We start from the raw sequence: 23,238 nt of genomic DNA, 5'->3' as shown, positions 1-23,238 counted from the left end.
GGAGCATGTAAAAATAGAGCAATAATTATGAATGACTTTAATCTTCATGTTGGTTGGGTTAATCAAGTTGGGAAAGATAACTACGACAACAAATTCATGAGCGCCTCAGGGACAAATTCCTAGAGTAATATGTCATGGGAATAGGCTATCTTGGATCTGGTAATGAGGCAGGTCTCATAAATGACCCGAGTAAAAGATCCCCTTGGAAATAGTGATCATAACATGATAGAATTTAATATTCAGTTTGACAGTGAGAAACTTAGGTCTGAAACAAATGTGTTTAACTTAAATAAAAGGAATTACAATGAAATAAGGATAGAGTTAAAGTGGACTGAGTAGATAGATTAGACAGTAAACAAGCAGTGGCAGACATTTAAGATGGCAATTCTCCCAGTAAGGAGGAAAGATTCTAAGAGAGGGATAAACCAACCATGGCTAACCAAGGAAGTTAAGAAAAGTATTAAGTTGAAAGAAAAAGTACATAAGGAGGTAACAGGTGGTGATAGCCCTGAAGACTGGGTTAAATTCAGAATCCAGCAAAGGGGCACTAAAAAGATAGCGAGAAAATAAACTACGAGGGCAAACTAGCAAGCAATATAAAAACTGACAATAAGAGCTTCTTTATTTCCCATTTAGGGGGTATCAATAGGAAAAGAGAGGTCAAAGTGAACATAGGCCCTTTAGAAAATGAATCTGGAGATATTACTATGGGGAACAAGAGAATAGCAAAGGAGTTAAACAGATATTTTGCATCAGTTTTGACAGTGGAAGATACTTGGAACAGCACAGAGAGTCTTTGGAATTCCTTGCTACTGAGGGCCGTGGGGGCAGAGTCCTTGTGTATATTTAAGGCTGAGAGAGATAGAATCTTCATCAGTAAAAGAATCATGGGTTATGGTTAAAGATGTGATGTGGAGATGCCGACGTTGGACTGGGGTGAACACAGTAAGAAGTCTCACAACACCAGGTTAAAGTCCACCAGGTTTATTTGGTACCAAATACCATAAGCTTTCGGAGCACTGCTCCTTCGTCAGATGGAGTGGAAATGTGCTCTCAAACAGTGCAAACAGACACAAAATCAAGTTGCAGAATACTGATTAGAATGCGAATCCCTACAGCCAGCCAGGTCTTAAAGGTACAGACAATGTGGGTGGAGGGAGCATTAAACACAGGTTAAAGAGATCAGTAACCCCCACAGCTTGCCTCCTGGGCTTGCAGAATCTCACTAGCTGTTCTGTCTGGAGACAATACACATAACAGTATCATTCCTGCCGAGTAAAAAGGTGCCAGTACAGGCATTCCTGATGTGTGGAGGCATGTCTTGTTTTGAATTGTGTGGGGACATCCAGCAGGATGCTCCTACAGTTTAGATATGGTTCCCCCATTGTTACATGTATTGCGGAACTCAATAAAGCCCCCTTTAACAATATAAAGATGGTTATGCTCATAGAACGAGCAATCATATCACAGCCTGTCAGACTGCTAAACAGCTTATGAATCTCTTCACTGTTTCACACTGCTCCCCAAGGGAGGAGTGTTTGTTCATTTTTATTAAAGAAATGAAGAATATGTGTGCTGAGGAAAATAATTATTCCTCTTTCAGAAATCCATTTTGAGCATTAAGCACTTCCAGCAAGATGTAAAATAATCCCCCTCACTCTGTACCAACAAAATGCTTCTTCCCAATCTTAGATGAGTACACCGCAGAAGAGTACCAATATGCCATATATGTCATTTTGTATGTCAGTCGCCTTTTTGAATGAGGATACCAATCATCAGTGCTAAATTAAGAATGATTTTGCATTGTCGGACATGCACACTGGATGAAGAGGACGCCTGAAATTTTCATCCCATCAATCCAAACTGATATGGCTCAGGAGGTGAAAGATCGCTGCACCATCTAGGTCTTCATTTATATTTAATTTTTAAGTAACATTTCGATCCACATCAACTTATGTTCTAAAGAATCTTTCCGTGGAGACTACTTCATTGAGCAAATTAAGGAGGCAACACCTTTAAGAGGCAATCTGTTCTTTTTTCCTATTAATCCATCCAAGTACACCAAAATAGCTAGATATGATTCTCCAACTAAGACCAATGATTTTTGAGACATATAACATAAACTGCTAGAGCTAGCAATTTGCAAAAGATAATTTTTTAAAATAAAGATGGGAAAAGCATCTTGTTTTCTTTGGAGTAACTACCAACAACTGATACCATTGGGTAAGGTTGGAATTGAAGTTTAGGGTTAGAGTTAGCAGTTAAGAGGTTAAAGGTTTCAGAAATAATGTGATTAGTGCATTCTGCTCTAACTACATACATTGCTACTGACAACCACCAGTGTCATTTTTTCCTTTGCTATACGAAAGAACAAATCTGTACATCCTCCTAGAGAAAAAGTGTAACAAAACTTAACTTGCCTTCCAAAGAAAGCTTTTGCCACAAACTGTCGAGGCAGAAAACCTAACTAGAGGCAGATTATCTATAATACCCTATATGAGCACTTTGCAATGTCTCCAAATAACTTTCTGGGTTTTTTTGTCAAACTTTCCAAAACAGCAACAATGCCTGTGTAACTTTGTGCGGTGGAGTTGGATAAGTTGCAAAGAGCTTGTCCCATTGCACTGCTCTCACTTTGTTTGGTCCTCCATTGGCCGAGGAGCAGACATCTGTCTGGTTTGGATGGGGTGCTGGCTGGTGGGCTGTGCCCCTCTGCCTGGCAATTAGCCGTCTGTCACTTACAATAATGCAGCGACTCACGCTTTTCCACCAGTGCGAACAAAAATAACATCGATAAAACAGTTTTTTGTGAAGAAAAAAGTATCACTTTTGGAACAAGTTCGACTAATCGATTTGCGCCATTGGATTTTCCGCACTGCATTTACCTCAGTTAAATGGTTTCTCAGTGCTTGCTGCCGGTATTTTCTTCAGCGATATTGTCCGTTTGGACTCTCTGTTCTTCCCGAGACCCCTCCAAATATTTTGAACTAAACCGTCTCCAACACCTCGTGCATCTTAGGACATGTGCGCATGCGCATCGTCCCGCGCCCCCAGCCTCCCGCGCATGCCCAGCCTCTGTAAAGTGGAAGCAGGAGAAACAATGGAGATGTTAAATGAGTACCTCGCACCTTCCTTGCAAAGGAAGAAGATACCACCCAGGCCGAGGTGAGAGGAGGTAACTTGTATATCAGAAGAATTTACAATTGAGGAGGAGGAGGTGTTAGAAAGACTTATCTTTACTGAAAATTGATAAGCAACGGATCAGATGAGATGCATCCAAGAATACTGAGGGAAGTGGGAGTGGAAATTGTAGAGACACTCGGAATAATCTTTATCTACTTTAGACGCAGCGGTAGTGCTAGGAGACTGGAGAGCTGTGAATGTTACACCCTTGTTCCAAAAATGGTGTAAGGGATGAAGCCAATAGGGAAACCTTTGGAAACTAGAGATTGAGACAAAATCAAAAGCCACTTAGACAAGTGCAGGATAATTAAGGAAAACCAGCATAGATTCATTAAGGGAAAAGACTTGTCAGCAAAATTCTAGCTCATGGAATATAAGGGAAAATAGGCACTTGGATAAGAAATTGGCTCAGCGACAGGAAACAGAGAAGTAATAAATAGTTGCTTTTCAGATTGGAGGAAAACTTGCAGTGGAATTCCCAGGGGATCATTGTTGGAACCCTTGCTCTTCCTGATATTAATTACCTAGACTGTAGTGTTCAGGGCATGATTTCAAAATTTGCAGATGATACAAAGATTGGAAAAGTTGTCAACTGTGATGAGGACAGTCTTGAATTTCAAAAGGACATGTTGGTGGGTTGGACAGACAAGTGGCAGATAATATTCAATGCAGAGAAGTGTGAGGTGATTCATTTTGGTGGTAACAATATAGAGAGACAGTGTAAAATAAATACTGTCATTAAGTATATTTAATGACTTAAATACACTTTTTATTTAAGCGTATTTAAGACATTAATGACAGTGTGATGATAATCACACTTTAAGTGATTAATAGTGCACTTATATAATACACTAGTTCGTTCTCAGTTGAAGTATTGCGTTCAGTTCTGGGCGCTGCACTTTAGGAAAAATGTGAAGGCACTGGAGAAAGTGCAGAAAATATTAATGAGAATGATTCGAGGGATGAGGAACTTCAGTTATGGAAATGGCTTGGAGAAGTTAGGGCTTGGAGAAGAAAAGGCTGAGAGGAGATCTGATGTAAGTATTCAAAGTCATGAGGGCATGGTCAGGGTAGATAAGGAGAAACTGTTCCTACTGGTGAAACAATCAAGGATGAGAGGGCACAGATTTAAAGTAATTGGTGGAAGAAGCAAGTAATAGGAGGAAGAACTTTTTCATGCAGGTTAAGATCTGCAATGCAGTATCTGAGAGCATGGTGGAGGCAGGTTCAGTTGAAGCATTCAAAAGGAAGTTACATATTATCTAAAAAGGAAGACTATATAATGTCATGGGGAGAGGGGAGGAGAATAGTACTAAGCAAATTATTAAGAGAGCTGGTGCAATTCTTCCAAAAAATTTCTAAAAATCATAACAGCGAGAATAATGGAGTGATCCGCGCTGGTCTCTTCAGTGCACTCTGCACTGCAATCCACCGACACTTAGTGCACTGAGAGAGCTACGATGTGAAACACGCCGTTATGGAGTCTGACATGCCTGAAGTGGCTGCAGCTGTATGCCATTAACAAGAGGGAACTGCATTTAAATGCTGCCCCTGCATTCAGCCAGTCATGCCAGGAAGATGGCAGTGACGGCTGCTGAACACCATGGAGAAGAGGTGGGCCATCCTGTATCCCCAGGAGGGAAGACAACCCAGGAGTAGGGACTCCAATGCGACCTGGGAAGCAGTGGCTGTGGCAGTCGGTGCCTGTAGCCTGACATGCAGGACCAGAGGCCAATGCCAGAAGATGACTGACCTCGTTCAGGCTGCAAAGGTGAGTGTCCCTTCATCTGGCATCAGACCTGTCTGTCACACCTGGAATGTCCATCTCACACCTGGAATGTTCACTTCAACCCACTCTTAGACACCCACAGCTGTCCAGCACCCGACCCCTTAGCATCCTCCTCAAATTCCTCTGGCACCCCCAATCACAACCCCTGCCTGGTAAAGCATGGTGTTGAACTACACCCCCGGGCCCGCCAGCCATCGAGCCCTCAATCATCTGCTTATGTCACCACAGGAGAAGATGGCGCATAACCACAGAGAGCGGGAGAAGGCAGGCAGTGGAACCTCCGAGTTGCATTTTCTGACTCCCTTTCAAGAACAAGTGATGGATCTCATAGGGAAGCCACTGAAAGGGGTGTGAGCGACTACGATGTCGGCATGTGCCACAGAAGTGAAGATCCACAATACGTTCATCCATATAAACCTTTCTCATGTAAGTGTCAAGTTGCCCAGATGCTTGTCCCTCCCTAGTGCTTACTCATGTGCCTTCTCTTGCAGGACCAACATCGGATGAGCCTGGACCCTCAGGAGTCGGCACCCCCAATGCATCCCCTGAAGGCCCCAACCCCACCCCCTGCAACCCTGCCAGCAGTTCAGAGGAAAGCACCGAGAAAAACATCGACCGGGCATCAGATGATTCAACTGAACCGTTCACCAGCCAGAGGCACACGCCTCGGTAGATGAAATTAGTAGACAGGCTTTGGGGTCACTTTCTGATGAGGACCACACAGCTGCTGATGCACATCAGGTGGAGCTGGGAACATATGAGGAATCGGGCAGATGGATCCAAGGGCACAGCTGGCCCACAGCCAAATGCTGGGCCACTGGAACAGGTACCCACATAGCTTCTGGGGATGCAGAAGCAGAGCTGGGACCGCAGAACAGGGTTTCAGAGACATTTCAGCAGCTGTAAGGCTGTTTGGAGGAATCCAACAGCCTGCAGGTCAAGGAAATGGTGCCGACATTGCGTGGTACCCAGGCTAACACTGCAAGGATTGCAACCGTAGTGAAAAGCTTGAGGCAGGAAATGGTAGCCCTGGGTGATAAGCTCCAAAGCATAGCCGAGTCACTAAGGGCCATGGCGGCGAGCCTCAGGAGTTTGGCCCAGTCTTAGGGGCTGAGTGGCTCCAGACCTTGGTCCAGACTGAGGGCTCACACCATGGTACAGATGCTGTTGAACCTCCTAGAACTGCGGTACCAGGTGATGCAGAGGCTTCTGGAGCTCACTCCAGCTGCTCCACCATCCCATGGAGTGTCCCAAGGGCCTACAAACATCCCAAGGGAACAGAAAGCTCTGGAGCCACTGCGGCCTTCCACCCAGGAGACCCCAGATGTCCCCAGCCCCTCTAAATCGCCCTTCCTGACTCCAGTGCATCTCTCCGGCAGCAGGCTGAACTGGGGGAGACAGCTGCATTCGTGACACCCGAAAGTTGGTTGGGGTTCCCCATGTCCCAGCATCCAGGGGATGCTTGCCAATGGCATCAAAGACCATAGAGCGCAGAACACAGCAGACCACCTCCACCTCTGATGTGAATCCTCAGGAGTCACTTAAAACGAAGTGGCAGGCCCTGTAAGATGAAGAATTTGCAGGGTCACCAAGAGGGCGTTGGTGTAGGTGAACACTGTAATTAGGGATAGAAATAGAATTGTTGAAAAACAATTTACACTTATTATTGTAAATAATAATAATTGAAGAGTATTGCACTCCACAGCCACGGCCCATATCTGTGACCCATGTCCCACAGGGAGCCTCATACCCCCACCACATCCCGTTGAGGCATGGAGTGATGTGGCTCCACAAGAGGCCCTTCAGCCACCAAGTCTGCACTGACGATGACTACCAATTAAGTTGTGTGAATCCCATCTCCCGGCACCTCCCATGTCGCTGGATGCTGTGGTACTCCAGTGCGCAGCCATGTGCGTAGGAATAATCCTAAGGTTACCAACCCCCCACTACGGTCCCAGGCAGTGCTTTCCAGAACCCCTCGCTTGGTGCAGACTGATCCCATAGATCCCCCTGAGACCCCTGCCCCTACACCTCCCTGTGTGTGAACTTTGTGGTGATGAGGACCTCCCAGATCCTCCTGACCTGCCGGACCACAGCCGTTGCTAGTCCAGCATTCTCCAGATCCTCCTTAGCCTCACCTTTCACACCCTCCTGGTCCGCTTCCTCCACAGGGGGTTCTGCCTGGTCATCGTCGTCCTCCTCCTCCATGATCTCACCCTGCCAATCAGGTTGTGGAGCGTACAGTAGACCATCAAGATGTGGGAGACCATCTGGAGCTGAAATGCAAGACTGTGCCAGAGCAGTCCAGGCAGTGGAAACACATCTTCACTAGGCCGATGCACCGTTCGATAATGGACTGTGTGGCAGCGTGGACCTCATTGCAGCGGTCTCTGCCTCGGTCTCAGGCCTCCACACTGGCATCATCAGCTATGGCCTCAGCCAGTAGCCCTTGTCACCCATGGGCTATCTCAGCAGCCCGGGGTGGTCCTCGAAGACCCAGGGGATGTCTGAATGCCCCAGGATGCAGCTGTGTACACACTTGCTGAGAAGTGTGCGCACACCTCCAGGATGTTAATCAGGTGGTCGCACACGATCTGCACATTCAGGGAGTGGAACCCCTTCCTATTGTTAAAAAGGCACTCCCTGATTCCACAGGGCGACATGAATGGCCCCCTAAACCTGCAGCATACTGGCAATGGTGGTGAAGCCTTCAACTGGGCTTCTTGTTGGGCCTGACTCAGGTCAAAGTGGATGTACTGCCCTGCCCGGTAGTACAGGGCATCTGTTTCCTCCCAGATGCACCTGTGGGTTAGCAACTGCAAAATGCCACACAAGTCCCCGCTCAGGCCCTGGAATGACCCGGTGGCGTAGATGTTAAGGGCAGTCGTCACCTTGACTGCCACCGGGATTGGATGTCCTCCTCCCCCACGAGGGGCATAGATGTCGCACTCTCCATGCTCCGGCTGAGGCTTCAGAGGCACATGGCGTTTGGCAGCTCACGGAAGAACATGCGTGTCCTGTACAGCCAGGGCTTCTTCCTCCGCCATCATCTGCCCTCCCCCTCGGGCTCCTCCTCTAACCAATGCACAGCCAGACCAGCAGATCCTGTTGTCCTGGTGCAGTCTCCAGGGTTGGCTGTGCTGCGGGCAGTGACATCTGTCGACTGCCCCGGGAGCAACGATGATCGTTGCCAGCTCTGGCTCAAATCCAAGAATCATTCTTGCTCTGTGGAGGGGAGGACTTCAATCCCTCCCTGCACCCCATGTCCCTATGGGTCTGGATTCTGGCAACCAGACACCATCTCCGGTGCACTGCCTCAATTGGTTGCCAACATCATTGCCTCAGTGGGAATGGGCACTGCCCCCTCATGGTCACCAAGGGCATCCCACACAGCTGTACCCTCACTTCACATGATGCCTTCTACACCCCGGTGCAGTTGCGTGCTCACAGGTGTGTGGCGCACAGCTGGGCCCTGCTCGAATATGGACTCGTAATACTACAAGCTGGTAACAGCAGTATGAGACAGACTGGGCTCAACACTCTGATGCTCACGTTGAGCATAAGGGAGGTTTATGGAAGTTCCTCAATGAAAAACGCTTGCAGTATACACATACGTGTCTACATCTGGACATTGGTGCAAAGTGGCTTCCAGGCATGGCATCCAGGTCAGACAGACAGTAGGGAGGTGCTTTCCTAACCTCCATGCGACAGGTGGCTATTGTAGGGAGCACCATTGAGTTCATGCAGTGTGCAGAGCTGTGTTAACAACTGCTGAGTTCCTTTAATTGGGACAATAGCTGCCAGGTGCTTGTGACTGTTAGTGGAGCCTGGGGTGGAATGTCAGCACTAAACCACAGACACCCCCCAGCAGGGGAGGGTGGACATTAGTGGGATTTGACCTCAACCTCAGGAACCCCTCGGGGGTCTTTCAAGCAGGAAGAATGCTCGCCACACGACCCCAACCAGCAGTGACCCTGATCTGAGGACTCCAAGCCCAAGCCCCTGTGCCCATGGTGGGCCACACCCCACCCCGCACCATGGCAGTGGCTGAATTACCCTCTTGCACTCTAGGTTGGTGCACAGTGCCACTCACCTCCTCGCTCTCCTTCACAACTGTGGCACCTGAACCACACTTTATAGGAGCAGTAGTGATTTGTGCCTGTGTGACATCATCCTGAGAGATGGGTGCTTTGCAGGAGATGGGTAGGTCACGTGCCAAATTCGCCGACGTGGAAATGCAGTCAATCTCATGCTCATCAGTCTCACGTGCCCTTTTTGGGCAAGAATGGGTACGAAACGATTTGTGCCATTAGAAAAGGGCTGGGAAAATTGCAAACTGTTTGGCATTGGGCAAAACTGATTTTTAGTCTCGCACGCTATTCACCGGCAAAAGCGCAGAACAAGGAACAGGAAGAATTGGAAACGCAAGAATTAAAGTTCAATTTGGTTTTACCTCAGAAGTCCGTAGTGATGGGATTTAGAATTATAAATCCATTTTTGTAAGCCTGTTGCTGCACAACCATCTCACTCCTCCTCCACCTCAAATGTTTACATTCTGACATGGCCTAATGCATATGAAAAGGGATTATAGTAAATTCTGAATCTATATCATGTTCCTTCATTCTTTTTCAAAAAGAGCAACATCTTTCATCTAAAACCAATCAACTGATAACATCTTAAAACTGGTTAAGTTTGAGATCTGTCCTTTCCAAAATTAGATTTTTCTTTTAAGTCAAGCAGTGAAATGATTTTAAATCGCTGCCAACCGAGTTGCTGGCTGTTACTAGTTTCATGCAACAGTAAGTTTATTAAAGATCCAAACTACATTAATTTATGGTCAGAGTAAACAGCTTAAAATAAGCTGCATTATCAATTTTGTGGGATAAGGTGACTATCTAAGTAGGATACTGGAATTATCAGTAATCATAAAAGAGCTTGAAGTAGACAGGAGGGGCACAAAACTTAAAGCAAATATCTTGGAAAATATTTTATTGTAAAATATCTTCAAATCTACAAAGGCATTTGATTCTTTTTGTCATCACGAAGACTATTTTAATAAATTATAGCTCAAATTATAATGTACAGGAAATTTACACACTAAAAATAGAATTAAAATGTATTTACATCTATTGCACAAGTGCACAGTACTTCAAATATTTCATACTCAAACATTTTGATAGGATTAAACAGCACAAGTAAGACACAATAGAAACTGGGAACAATGTTCAACTGTAAAATTGAACTCATGAAATAAAAACTTTGCCATCTAAGAGCACACAGGCAGTCTCCTGTCAATTCTGAGGGCCTTTTGAGTCAACAGCAAAAAACTATTCATTCAGCAAAATAGGCAGTTCATTCAGATTACAGGATGGGTGATATGGAAAATGCCATATGCTGCAACCTCAGATGTTCTTTTGAGGTTTGGTTTAAGCTATATTTTTGATACAGAGAAGAGGAATCCCTATTTTGCATCTAAGCATGATCCAGTTGATTTTGGAATGCTTGATGTTGACATGACCATTTCTTAGTGCTAATGGCCCTCGCATTAATGAATGCAAAATTGACCAAGAAAAAAAAAGTGATCTCCATTCGTATACGAGGGAAGACAAAAAAATGTATAATCTTGAGACTAACTTGAATATTTCAAGTTCATTCTGACTCTCATTTATTATTTTAGTTTACTCTTATCCAATAATTAGCTCCTATAAGCATCTCATGAGTATCGTAGAGGCATGCCTTTCATTTTCAGGATGATGAGATGAAAAATGTAACTGGACTGTGCAGAGGTACTTCAATTATTATAATATTTTAAACAGCTTACTTAACACTACAGGTATCCATTGTTCTGAGACATTCATACTGTGAAATTTAGCACAAGACGACATTAACAAAACCCTACAATATGGAGAACAGCCACTGGTACAAGGACAAATAAAATAACAAAGGGAGATTCCATTTAAATGCAAAAACTGAGATTATGCTCAAAGATATTTGCACTTTTTTCTGCAGCATAATATGTAATGAAATGGAAGGGAATAATAATTACAAAATTAAAACAAACTATATTTATGAAAAACAGTATCTTGCACCCAGAGCTATTTAACCAAACGGATTAATAAGTTAAATGCAAATTCATCAACATGCACAATGTTCCAAACACTCCATTATCATCATGTACATCAACCCAAGTGTATATAGACTGGCACAAATGTATATATTTATATATGTACCTTTAAAATATAGAATGTAAGGCAGAATGAACATGATTTAACACTTCCACTACATAGGCAGACACAAGATTTACAAAAAGCAAAATACTACAGATACTGGAAATCTGAAATAAAATGGAAAATGCTGGAAATGTTCAGCTGTTCAAGCAGTATATAATGAGATGAGGTTATGGTTAATGTTCCAGGTCGTTGACCCTACCTTCCTCTTGCACAGGTGCTCCCTGACTGATTCCTGCATTTTCTGATTTTACTTCACTCAATAATTGCTCTAGTTTGCACAACAGATGTGGTGCTGTCACTTGTAAGGTTCCACTGATAACAGTTTTAAAATTCAGACTGTTGAACAAAATAAATATGTGAAGCGCAGTTAAGTGTCAATCACTAACTGTTCTAAAATACATTGTCAAATACTTGAAACAATTGGCAACAAATTTACAGATTTGTTCATAACTAATGGTGCATTACAAATGATTTTTTTTTAGAAACCAGGTGAAAGTATTGCACAACTATTGCAATGCTGAAGTTCAACTGCCAAGTACTACCCATCGCCAACAAATTTGAACCTAAAATACAATTTTCAGATCTTAGCAGTTCAAAGATCATTATAACAAATAAGTGCAAACAAACTTCCAGAAACTTGACACAGCTTTCATTATATTTTCAATTCCATGTTGTTGCAAATTCTGCATCTAAAATCGGTTACAAATAGCACAAACAATAAATTTAGATGAATATAAATATTGGCGTTGTTGCAGAAGAAAGCCACTCACGATCATTATTGTGAATTAAAAATGCTATCTAATGTTCATTAGTTGTGATCACTTCACTATCACAATGCATTACAAAGCTAACCTTACAAAGATAGCACTACTGTACAGATTATTTATTTCAAAGTAGTCAAGCATATTTATTAACAGCATATTTATTTTACAGTTCAATTTCATTCTCTAAATGAGGCACTCCCATGGACTAAAAAAACACGATTAGCTCATGTACAATTTCCAACAGACACTAATTTAATTAAAATTAGGCATTTTGATTTTAGTTACTGTATTATACAGCAATTTTATTACAGTATATCTGAATTACTGTGATGGCTACGTTTGGATGATAAGGGCAATTCTGTGATTCCTGAAGATAGGAGTTTATTCCATGCTTTTGTCCGTTGAGAACCAAGATGATACGATGTGTCATTGTTTTGACTTGCACAACTGCTTACGTTCAGCTGTTGTTGTAGGTAATTATTGGTCGATACCAGAGATCTAAGAACAAGATAAAAATTACCAGTTTACCAAACCATAAATAATATTGCACTTCATTGTTAGAAAGTTCACAACCTTCTGACAAAATGTATTTAAATTACAACTGAGAGTTAAAAATAAATCAATACAAGCAGAGTAAATATGCCATCATTCCTTATTGCCTGATGATACTACATTACAGCATTAAAGTATTAGGCGACTCAGTTTTTCCGACAGCTCAGTGAGTTTATCCAGTTAAGTAGTAGTCACTAAAGATATATAATCAGATATATAATTCCACATTTAGTTTAGTGATTTCAGCCCCTTGGACAGAAGTAGTAGCAGTGCAATGAGCTTCAGAGCTCTTGGGTTAAGGAGGAGAAAAACAAGTCAGTCAGAGCTGATCTTGTTCACTATCAAGTGATCCTTGCTGGAAGTGCATGTATATGAATACAGGGTGAAGGCAAAACTGAGTTTATCCTATAAATAGCTTGTTAATATTCTTTGTCAAACCTGACACTTAAATAGTAGCTACTTGAATAAAATATGGGAGGATATCCAGCTCTGATGGAATCGAACCACATTCTGATGGAACTCTACTAAGGAATCCTGCTTTCAGGAAAAGAGAAAGGAAGAGGTAAAGATGAAAAAAAAATCTAATTAGATTTTAAAAGCAGTTGTAACTTTATATCATAACCTACATAAATCATCCTACTCAACTTGACTTTTTTTTACAGGTATTAGAAATTTGCATCTTTTCAGAACATCTAGTGAAAAATGTATATGTTTTTACTCAAATAATTATTTCCAATTGGAACTCTTTCCCATCTTCAGTTGTCAGGTAACCTTCTCTAGGCCACTGCCTTGTGTTATCAATGGCCAATCGCTAGGAGGAGTAAGAAATGCAGTGTGAAGTAGATCCCCATTCATTTTTTTCTCCCTTTTGGGGAAGCCCTTGCTCATAAGTGCATTGCAAAAAGCCTGTGGAGAGCAATAGTGTGTGTGTGAAAACTGCAGGTAACAACTTGAATCCTACCATTCTATGTTAATATCACAAAGCCATCTCCCTTCTAACAATTACTTCCAAACAATGAGAATGCTGAAAATAAAACTCCGTATAAATGACTTTCTGTTGCAAGAACCAATACACTATATATAAATGAATGGTAATAAAAGTAAATAGCCAGAAAAATAGTAACCTGCAGTGGTGAAATAAGAGGCCTTTTCCCAAGCAACTTTCAGCTGTTCAATTTGTATTAACAAGTTTACCACACTTCAATTATGGAATGGTATTCAATATGGAATGATTTTCTAATTAATTGTAAAATATATATTTTTAATTACTTTCACAGTACAACAGGTCAAAAGAAAAAAGATGCCAAAAGTGATAAAAGATCATTATTTGTTTCAGTAGCTTTAAAGATGCAGCCATGATATTTGAATAGCAGCTAGTTAAGAAAAAAGCAACTATAATTAAAGCTTCGAATTATTTTGCCACAGTCAAGTTATTCTTATTGTGGTATCACATTGTGGGCGTGATCTTCCCAAAAAAATTCTAAAGCCACGATCTTTCAGCCTTGTCCCACCCATCATTCGGCGAGGTAAGGTAGTAAGATTACGCACGTGGCGAAAAATCGGGTTTGCATCTGTTTTCTCGCTTCTCACAATCTTACCGGCCCTGTTTTGCACTTTCTGGGCACCAAGCCTATTTAAATATTAATGACATGATTTACATGTAATTGGTGACATGTCCAGGCTTGCTTTCACTTACCATCTCACCGGTCGAGTTTCACACCAGCAAGAATCACAGCTGGTCTCCATCAACAATGACCAGTTGTGATAGCCTCGCCGGGGGAATCGGAGGCCATTGAAGCCTCCCGAATGGCTGGACAGTGCCCATTGTGCACCTGGCACTGCCCAACAGGCAGCATAACTATGCCAGAAGTAGTGCCAAAGGGTGGGACCTGAGATTCAAGCGCTCTGCAGCCAGCTTCACCGGCAGGGTTAGCCACCCCACCCCCCACCGCTGGCAAGAATCACATCCGGGCTCTTTTCTTGCATTGAGTGCTATAAGATTGTGACCCACGGCTCACTGAAAAAAACATTTTCTTGCTTGTTTGGCGAGAATTTGTTTTGAAGGTCACGCCCTAAGTGTCAAAAAATTCTGAAAACAGGAGTAAATCGTGCCTTTTTGGCGCACCCTGCATTTCAGTCATTTGACACTTAGTGCAATTCTCGCCAGCATGGAGGGTTCAAGCATATGACCCACCAACCTGGCAGCAGCATGTATCCCTTTTAGAGTGGGGCTCCATATAAACACTAATGATGCACATACAGTCAATCACATCAGGAATATGGCACCCCACAAAACAGCCCCACAATTCATGGCGGGGGAGCTGGACGTCATGGAGGACAATCTGTTACCACGGAGAAGGCCGGCGGCCCAGGGTCAGGTTGGCGAGGCGAAATAAAACAGGTCAGACTTGTATGGCATGAGGGCAGCATGCTGCATAGTGAGTCAAACAGCCAAACCAAGCCCATAACCCTGGTGTGATACAATGAGGACCCAACCCATAGCGGAGGGTGTGAACAAATGGTGGGGGCTGTTGAAGGCTTCCAGGGGTGTGTGGGTAGGTGAAGATTGGAATAGCAATGCATCACGCCCCCTACTCTTTGAACCTTGTGGCAATGAACACCTTCCTTGTTTCCCTGCCCTATCAAATCCTTGCCGCAGCATGTCCTCCAGCCCCCAGCTCCTTGTCGCTCTCATCCTCCTGGGACTCCTCCCAGGGGCGTCCGCCTGGTACTCCTCCTGCAGGATGTTTCCCCCCTGCTACGCCAAATTGTGGAGTACACAGAACACGATGATGCAGAAGACCCTCAGGGGGGCTGTACTGGAGAGCCCCACCAAAGCAATCCAGACAGCGAAACTTCATTTTCAGGAGCCCGATGCACCACTCAACGACGGCCCAGGTGGCAGCATGTGCCTCATTGTAGCAGGTCTCAGCCTCAGTCTTGGGCCTCCACACTGGCGTCATCAGTCAAGACCTCAGCACATAGCCCTTGTCCCCTCAAGAGCCATCCCAGCAGCCTGGGCTGGTTCTCCAAGAGGTCAGGGATGTCAGAGTTCTGCAGTACGTAACTGTCGTTCACGCTCCCTGGGTGTCATGCACACACTTGCATGATATTTACGCAGTGGTCACAAACCACCTGAATGTTCAGGGAGTGGGGCGCCTTTCATTTAACATACTGCATTCCCTGATGGTATGGGGTTTGCAGGGTAATGTGCATACCTTCGATGGCCCCCTGCATGTGGGGCATTGCCAGCGAAGGTTCTGAAGTTTGTAGCCCGGGCTTCCTGTTAGGCCTGGCCCACATCAAAGCTGATATAGTTGGCTGCCCAGCCATACAGGGCATCTGTCACTTCACAGACACACGTGTGAACGGAAGACTGGGCGATTCTGCAGAGGCATCGCTGGCAGCCTGGAAGGATCTGGTGGCATAAAAATAGCATGCCACTGTGACTTTCACAGTCACTCGGAGCAGGTGCCCGCCTGTCCGTCAATGTGCAAGTTCCCTGAAGATGTAGCACAGGTACCGCACTGACTCCTTACTGAGCCAGAGCCTGCAGCAGCACATGGCGGTCAGCAGCTCGATAAATGACATGCCAGCCCTGTAGTGTCGGGTTCCCCATCTCCGATGTCCTCTGTGCCTCCCCTCAGGCTGATGGCTACCTGCCCCCTGTCCTCCTGCTGTGGCCTCTGGCTTGGACTAGCCTTGCCACAGTCGCATATCTCCCTCCTCCTCCACAGCCACAAGTACCATAGCCAGCTCAATGAGCTGCATGGCAAAATCCACTGTATAGGGTGGGAAGGAGAGAGTGAGAGATAGGCAGTCAGTAAGGTTATCCATCCTGGATCCCCCATTCCCTCCCCAGCAACCAGTGCCCCATGAGTCTGGGCATTGGCAACCCGACACCATCACATGTGCCACTTCAATGGCCTGCCAACTGCTGCAACATCATCGCCTTGACAGACATGGAGGACATACAGGTGTCTTTTAGGGGGATCCATTTGGAGCTCCTGCATAATTGACATTAGTGCACCCACCTGGATATCTTGTGCAATGTCTTCCAGGAATGGCTAGCAGTTCAGACAGGTGGGGAAGGGGCACCCTCTTGACTATCATGAAATAGGTTCCCATCGAAGGCAGCACTGCAGAGTCCATACAGTGAGAGGAACCATGTTAAAACCTGCAAAGCTCCCTTGAATGGAGCAGCAATTGACAGAGATGCTGCTTGTTACTATTAGTGGAGCCTGGGATGGAATGTCTGAAAAATCATGAAGCCTATCCAGCAGACAAATGGTAACGTGACCATGGTGACATCAGTGGGGTTGGGAGTTTCCCTCATAAGCAACCCCTCGGGGGTCACTCAGCAGCCAGGGGGAATGCATACAACACAAGCCCCAAGCAAGGGCCGACTCCTGACCTGAGGACCCCCATATCGGCACGTGCCCCCCCTCCCCCATACCCCTGCACCTATGCAAGCTCCCCACCCATCCCATACCATGGCAGCAGCTGTGATTCCCCCTTTGCACCCTGGGATCTCCGCTCAGTGGTACTCATCTCCATGCTCCCCTTCGCTACTGCTGCACCTGATATAAACTTTTATATAGTACTGATTCCCGCCAGCATGACATCACGCCAGTGAGGTAGGGGGAGATTCCACGGGGCAGCAATAGCGTGCCAACCACGTTCATGATACTGAAATGCATGCTAATAAACTTTGTGCCCATTTTGGACGCAAAGCGATTTGTGCCTGTAGGGAAGATAGCAAACTGTTTGGTACTGGGCACAGTGATTTTTTGCCTCACAAACTGTCTTACCACCTCACCACGCTGGTCGATGGGCAAGACGAGGTGGTAAGATCACACCGTCTATTCCTAAATTGTAACTGATATTATCGCCCAATTTGTTACCAATTTAACACCTCAGATATTGTAGAAAGATATTGCAGATTTATATATTTACATGATTTAATTGATGTTATGTACCAAAATGTATCAAAAAATTGTTTGTGTTTTAATTACCTGTGACTCTCCTGTAACATGGTGACAGTTTCTTGTAATTTGTTGTATTGCTTAATTTGTTGATTCAGGTATTCCACCTCCAAGTTTAGTCTCTCATTGTCTTTCTGCAAATCTTCTAACACAACAGAACAGCAGCAAACATTTCAAACTTTTTTTTTTACAGAACATCTTTCAACTCAATTTTGCAAAACAAATAATCTTTGTTATAAATCAGAAAATGCTGGATAGCCTCAGCAGGTCTGGCAGCATCTGTGGAGAGAAACAGAGTTAATGTTCCAGATCTAAATGATCCTTCTCCACAGTTCTGTAGAAGGATTATTTAGTTCTGAAACATTACCTCTGTTTCTCTTCATAGATGCTGCCAGACCTTCTGAGTTCATCCAGCATTTTCTGTTTTTATTTCAGATTTCAAGCATCTGCAGTATTTTGCTTTTATTTAAGTAATCTTGGTTATTTGGTAGATAAAATTAATTAAACATTAAAATTAACAGTTGGTCATAAGACCATAAGATATAGGAGCAGATTTAGACCATTTGGCCCGTCAAGTCTGCTCCACAATTCAATCATGGCCGATAAGTTCCTCAACCCCATTCTCCCACTTTTTCCCATAACCCTTGATCTGAACAAGTTTTTAAATTAAAAAGTGCAATTTTACAGAACTAGTAGTTGTAAAATTCTCAATCTTTTTCCAAATTTCGTGAATTTTCCCTCTGCCAAGTAGACTGGTGGTTAAGAAAGCATATCGGATCCTTGGCTTTGTAAATTGGGGCACTAAATACACAAACAAGGAACTCGTGTTAAACCTTTACAAATCACCAGTTAGGCCTCAGCTGAATTAGTGTCTACAATTCCAGGCACCATACTTTAGAATGTCTAATCCTTGGGAAAAAGCATAGAGGAGATCTACCAGGATGATACAAGGGGTGAGGGACTTCGGCTATGTAGAGACTGGGGAACTTGGGGGTTTGTTATCCTTAGAGCAGTGAAGGTTAAGTGGAGACCCAACAGAGTTGCTCAAAATTATGAAGAGTTTTGATAAAGCAAGTTAGGAGAAACTGTTTCTTCCAACAAGAGGGTTGACAACCAAAGATCCTAAATTTAAAATAATTAATGAAAAAACTAGAGGAGAAATGAAGATTTTTTTGCATGGAGAGTTAAGATGTAGAAGACATTACCAGAAAGAGTGGTGGAAGTAGAGTCCATAGAAACAATCAAAATGCAACTGAACATGTATGAAGAGGACACATTTTCAGGGCTACAGGGGAAAAATATAGACATTGGAACTAAATAGCACAGCTCTTTTAAAGAGCCAGCAAAGGAAAGAAAAAAACAAGTGGCTTTACTCTGTTCTCTAACATTCCATGATGCTACAATGATGGGTAGCACTGTTGCCTCACAGCACCAGGGACCCGGGTTCAATTCCAGCCATGGGTAATTGTCTGTGTGGAGTTTGTATGTTCTCTCCATGTCTGCGTGGGTTTCCTCCGGGTGCTCCGGTTTCCTCCCAAAGTCCAAAGAAGTTCAAGTTAGGTGGATTGGCCATGCTAAGTTACCCCTTTGTGTCCCAAGATGGTTAGGGGGATTAGTGGGCTAAATACATAGGTAAATAAGTTGCCATTCTTGAATATCAGGAAAGGTCAATAATCTACTAAAATGTTTCAAATACTTATTTTTCTGTAAGCGTTACCAATTATTAATTTAGTGAACAAAACAATGAGATTATATGACCTAATCTGCTAACTGGTTTATTTCTCATTATAACTGCAAAACTCTTTAAATGTAAAAATAAAAGTGGCTTACTGTTCTGTAGTTGACTTCCAGCACAATTAGCAAGTTCCAAACTTGTCAGTTGAGAACGCAGCTTATTGTTTTCATCCAGGACTTTTGCTAGCCTTCCTTTTAAACTCTCCTTGTAAGACATTAAAGCAAACTGTTACTATAGCTTCATTTATCCATTTGTTTTACTTCTCAAACCTACAGCAAAACATACTACCAAAGCATTAAGTAGGATTAACTCCTGCTGTTTTTTTACTTCCTTATACAAATCAAAGGGAACAAATTATTATTGTTGTGCAGATTTGTCACCATGCACAATTTGGAAAGTGACCATTGAAATGACACAATTTCAGAATTTCAGCATGAGGATAGCAGTATCAGTTGATAGTGAGTCTGCTGGCCAGACACTGACACTACATTATAGGAGCATCACCAGGAGCAGTGGTTGCCATCGGTATGCTCTCATGCCCTAATCAGGGATCACTGCTGGATCCAAGAGAGGCAAATATGATTTTTAAGATTTACAACTAGTCAGTGGAGGAGGAGACCAAAAAATCAATCTTCACCTAGCATTACATTTATTTACAAAGTGAAACGTTACAAATGGACATCTCTTAACTCTCCAACCCAAATATCAGCCCAACAAGCAGCGTCAATAAGTGTCTCTTAATATAAATACTCAAGTTATTATCCCATGAGTGTTTCCCATCTTTATATCTTAATTTTGATTCAAATATTATGGACCATGGGGAGAGGTCCGATGCAAGAACACCGGGTGGCTCTCAACGAGCACCCCCACTTTCCAATGCCTTCGATCATGCCCTAAATTGAGCACAGCATGCCATTGAAAAAGGGGTCCTCCTAGAGGCCCCTAGCAAACCTGACAGTGTTTGTTGGCAGCCTTCAAATGGCACAGAAGACTTGTGTGACCAGGAAAATCCCTGAGCTACCACTAAATCCTGCTGGGCTGGAGGATAATGGCCAATAAGTGGCTCAATGGTGAGTCTAATTAGCTACTGGGAGGGTTCCGAATGTCGGCCCATTCTGCCAGCTTTAATGAGTTGCAAGGCTTCTCCCCTGTGGTTATGGAGGCCAGCCCACTACCTTTCTCACTCCAAAAGGCTCCATGAAATTCCAGTCCTTGTATTAATGCATACATTTATTGCTGTGCTAACTCTTTTACAGTTTTAATTTCAAAGAATACAAACTTACTATTTTTTATAGATATAACAATTGTGCAATGCTCCAAAAGATTGGTCTGGTGCAATTTAAACTACATTTTCTATAGTTAAATTCTGCATTCCTAATTATAATCTTCAGATGTCTTGGGTAGAATTACAGAAGTGTATATAAGTTTAATGCACTTTTTGTTTATTCGGCAATACTGAAACACGGTGGTTCATAACGGGTAATTTTCCTCAGAGAATTAAATGCCCAGCAGGCAGGATAACGGCAGATTTTCCCACCCAACTTTTGGGCATACGTAATCAGTTGAATTTCCGGCACTCTGTGCTTCACAGAGTCTACCGGGGGATTCATACCAGAAAGTGGGGCGGGGCGAATAGGCAAGGTCTAATCCTGCCTGAGATACCAGCATCAGTGCACTGAGCGGGCCACTCCCAGAATGTAGATTGGCGTATGCGCACTGGCCACTCCATTACTGGTCTCCTGCTGGCTTCCCTAACACCCCCCCACACCCTCATAAGCCAGCATCATGACCCTTCCCACCACGGCCACAGCCAGCCTGACCCCCCCCACCTCCCCACATGGCTAGCCTGACACCCCCCCATGGCTAGCCCCAATCACCTCTCCTCTTTCATCCCCCACCAATCGCTGTGGCAGAGTACGCAGCAGTCCTCCCCCACCACTAATTGGCCTGCCCCTGATCTGACCCTGCCCCTTGGCACTGCCTGGTGCCCAGTGGGCAGTGCCAGGCTGGCATACCCCCTGCCCTCTGCAGGGAGGGGCATCTTAATGGCCTCTGCCCCCACCAACGAGGCCATCATGCCTGCTCCCCGTTGAAGGGGACCGACTTTAATCCGCACTGGTGGGAACCTCCCCGGCGGGATGGAAAACATTAGTGAGCCCAGACAATACTGTCTCGGGCTCGCTAATGACATCGAAATGAAGATTTAAATATTGTAATCAGTCTCGTGCTGTTTTCCAGCACGAGGCTGATTACGCCATAAAAAATGGCCTGGGAAAGCAACCATTGGCTGGGCGCCAGTCACAAATCCCGCTTCAGCCTATCTCTGACATTTCCCTGCCTGCTGCTACTCAAGCAGCGCAGCAAACCAGGAAAATCGTGCCCAACATTTCATAAATGGATCTACATGATAGGTTGAGACCATGAAAATTGGGTTCATGGGCATCTGAGTGACTCATTATCTAATCAGAAATTGCTAAAATATGGGATAGAATACAACATGGGATAGATACAATTTTTGGCCATTAAGCTTTTGTCCTTCTTTGGTAGTGTACCAGAAAGATGTAAAATGTGTATTAGTGTTTTCTATATTGGTGCATTATTAAAATGATGTATTGGTTAGCAACAGCAACCTGTGTGAATTAAATTAATTGATTTCCCAGTTCTCAAAATAACCACTATTTGATCTATTGGGCATTTATTTGAAATAATAATTTTCGTATGTTCATAAAAGGACTTCCTGGAGTTTCAAATCAAATTTCAAACATCGTCAAACTGTTTTCAGACAAGATCTATAATAAACAAGTTTAAAATTATGCTTACCAAGTCATCTTGCTTTTGAGTTAATTGATGCTTCACACGCTGCAATTCTGCAGTGTCCAAGCCAAAACCTGTTCTGGTCAGCAAAGATTTGTTTTCTTCAGTCAATGCTTTAACCTTTTTCTCTAGACTTTGAACTTTTGGCATGGACACGGAGTTAACCAGATTGGACAGCATTTCATGAGCTGGAGCTACAGTAAAGTATAGGGTGTTAATGAGGAATGGTAGACTATTTAAAACACTGTATCATTGAACAAGTATAATGCAAGAAATTAATAAATAAAATCTAACATATCTTTATGTCTTGGAAACAATAACATGGCATTTCAACAATCATTGAACATGAATGTTTATAAGGTGATGTGCAAGTTTCAGGAAAATAGTTAATGGAAAGATGTGATTATGTTGTAAAACAGCAGCAATATAAGTAAAATTGTGCCAACAAATTTAAGCTGAAAACAGTTCTGCAATAACTAATAAGAATGTTACATTAACTATTATAGAATATCATATTTCATTAAAAGATACTTAACTTCTAATCATCTTATGGGAGGAAAATATATTACCTAGATCAACATTGTCTCCACAGATGCTGCCAGATCTGCTGAGTTTTTCCAGCATTTTCTGTTTTTATAACTGTGCTAATCAATTGCCCTTCCCCACTGGCACATTCAATATATTGTTTGGTCTGCATCTTTAGTTCTTTAACTGAAGGAAACAACTCATGCAACGTGAGCAATCCACAGAAAAAACAGAGCAGCTCCAAATCATACCAAGATGATGAAAGGCTATTTCAGCTAAACAAAACAAGTGAAAGCCTGGCTCATTCCACATGGAGATGCCTTGATCAATCAGGGTCAAGCTGTCTTGTTTAAATTTCAGCATATAATTGTCAGTCACCAAGAACTGATACATTCTCCATTGCATTGCCTCTACCAACAGTCTACTTGCCAACCAATACAGAATAAAGTTATTTCCCTTGACATTGGTATTCTTGCAGTTGTCCTGCTGAGTGTAAGATGAAAAGTCTCAACAAAACATCTTTTTTCAACAATAATATCTTTATTTGGTCGAGTGTCAAATTTTGTTCAAAAACACTGCTGTGAAGCACCTTGGAACAGTTTACAAAGTTAAAGATACAAATAATAGTTGTTCTGTGCTGTCTTTTAATGTGACATTATCC

At 43.4% G+C, this 23,238-nt stretch overlaps 1 protein-coding gene across 1 annotated transcript in view; it reads right to left on the bottom strand.

Moving 5' to 3' along the window:
• Window positions 1–9,950: 9,950 nt before the first annotated feature.
• LOC144493107 (uncharacterized) overlaps window positions 9,951–23,238 on the bottom strand; it is a 66,135-nt gene continuing 52,847 nt past the window's right edge. Inside the window, exons 11-14 of the mRNA XM_078212008.1 lie at window positions 22,059–22,246; window positions 19,334–19,442; window positions 17,534–17,648; window positions 9,951–12,464 (exon numbers count right to left, since the gene is read on the bottom strand). Of these exons, the coding sequence (XP_078068134.1) occupies window positions 12,272–12,464; window positions 17,534–17,648; window positions 19,334–19,442; window positions 22,059–22,246 (605 nt within the window). The 3' untranslated portion in view covers window positions 9,951–12,271. The remainder of the gene's footprint in view (window positions 12,465–17,533; window positions 17,649–19,333; window positions 19,443–22,058; window positions 22,247–23,238) is intronic.

This window comes from Mustelus asterias, chromosome 4 (genome assembly GCF_964213995.1).
Source record: "Mustelus asterias chromosome 4, sMusAst1.hap1.1, whole genome shotgun sequence".
Lineage (NCBI taxonomy): Eukaryota > Metazoa > Chordata > Chondrichthyes > Carcharhiniformes > Triakidae > Mustelus > Mustelus asterias.
Note: the sequence above shows the minus strand (reverse complement) of the source record. Positions and strands in the feature narration are given on the sequence as shown.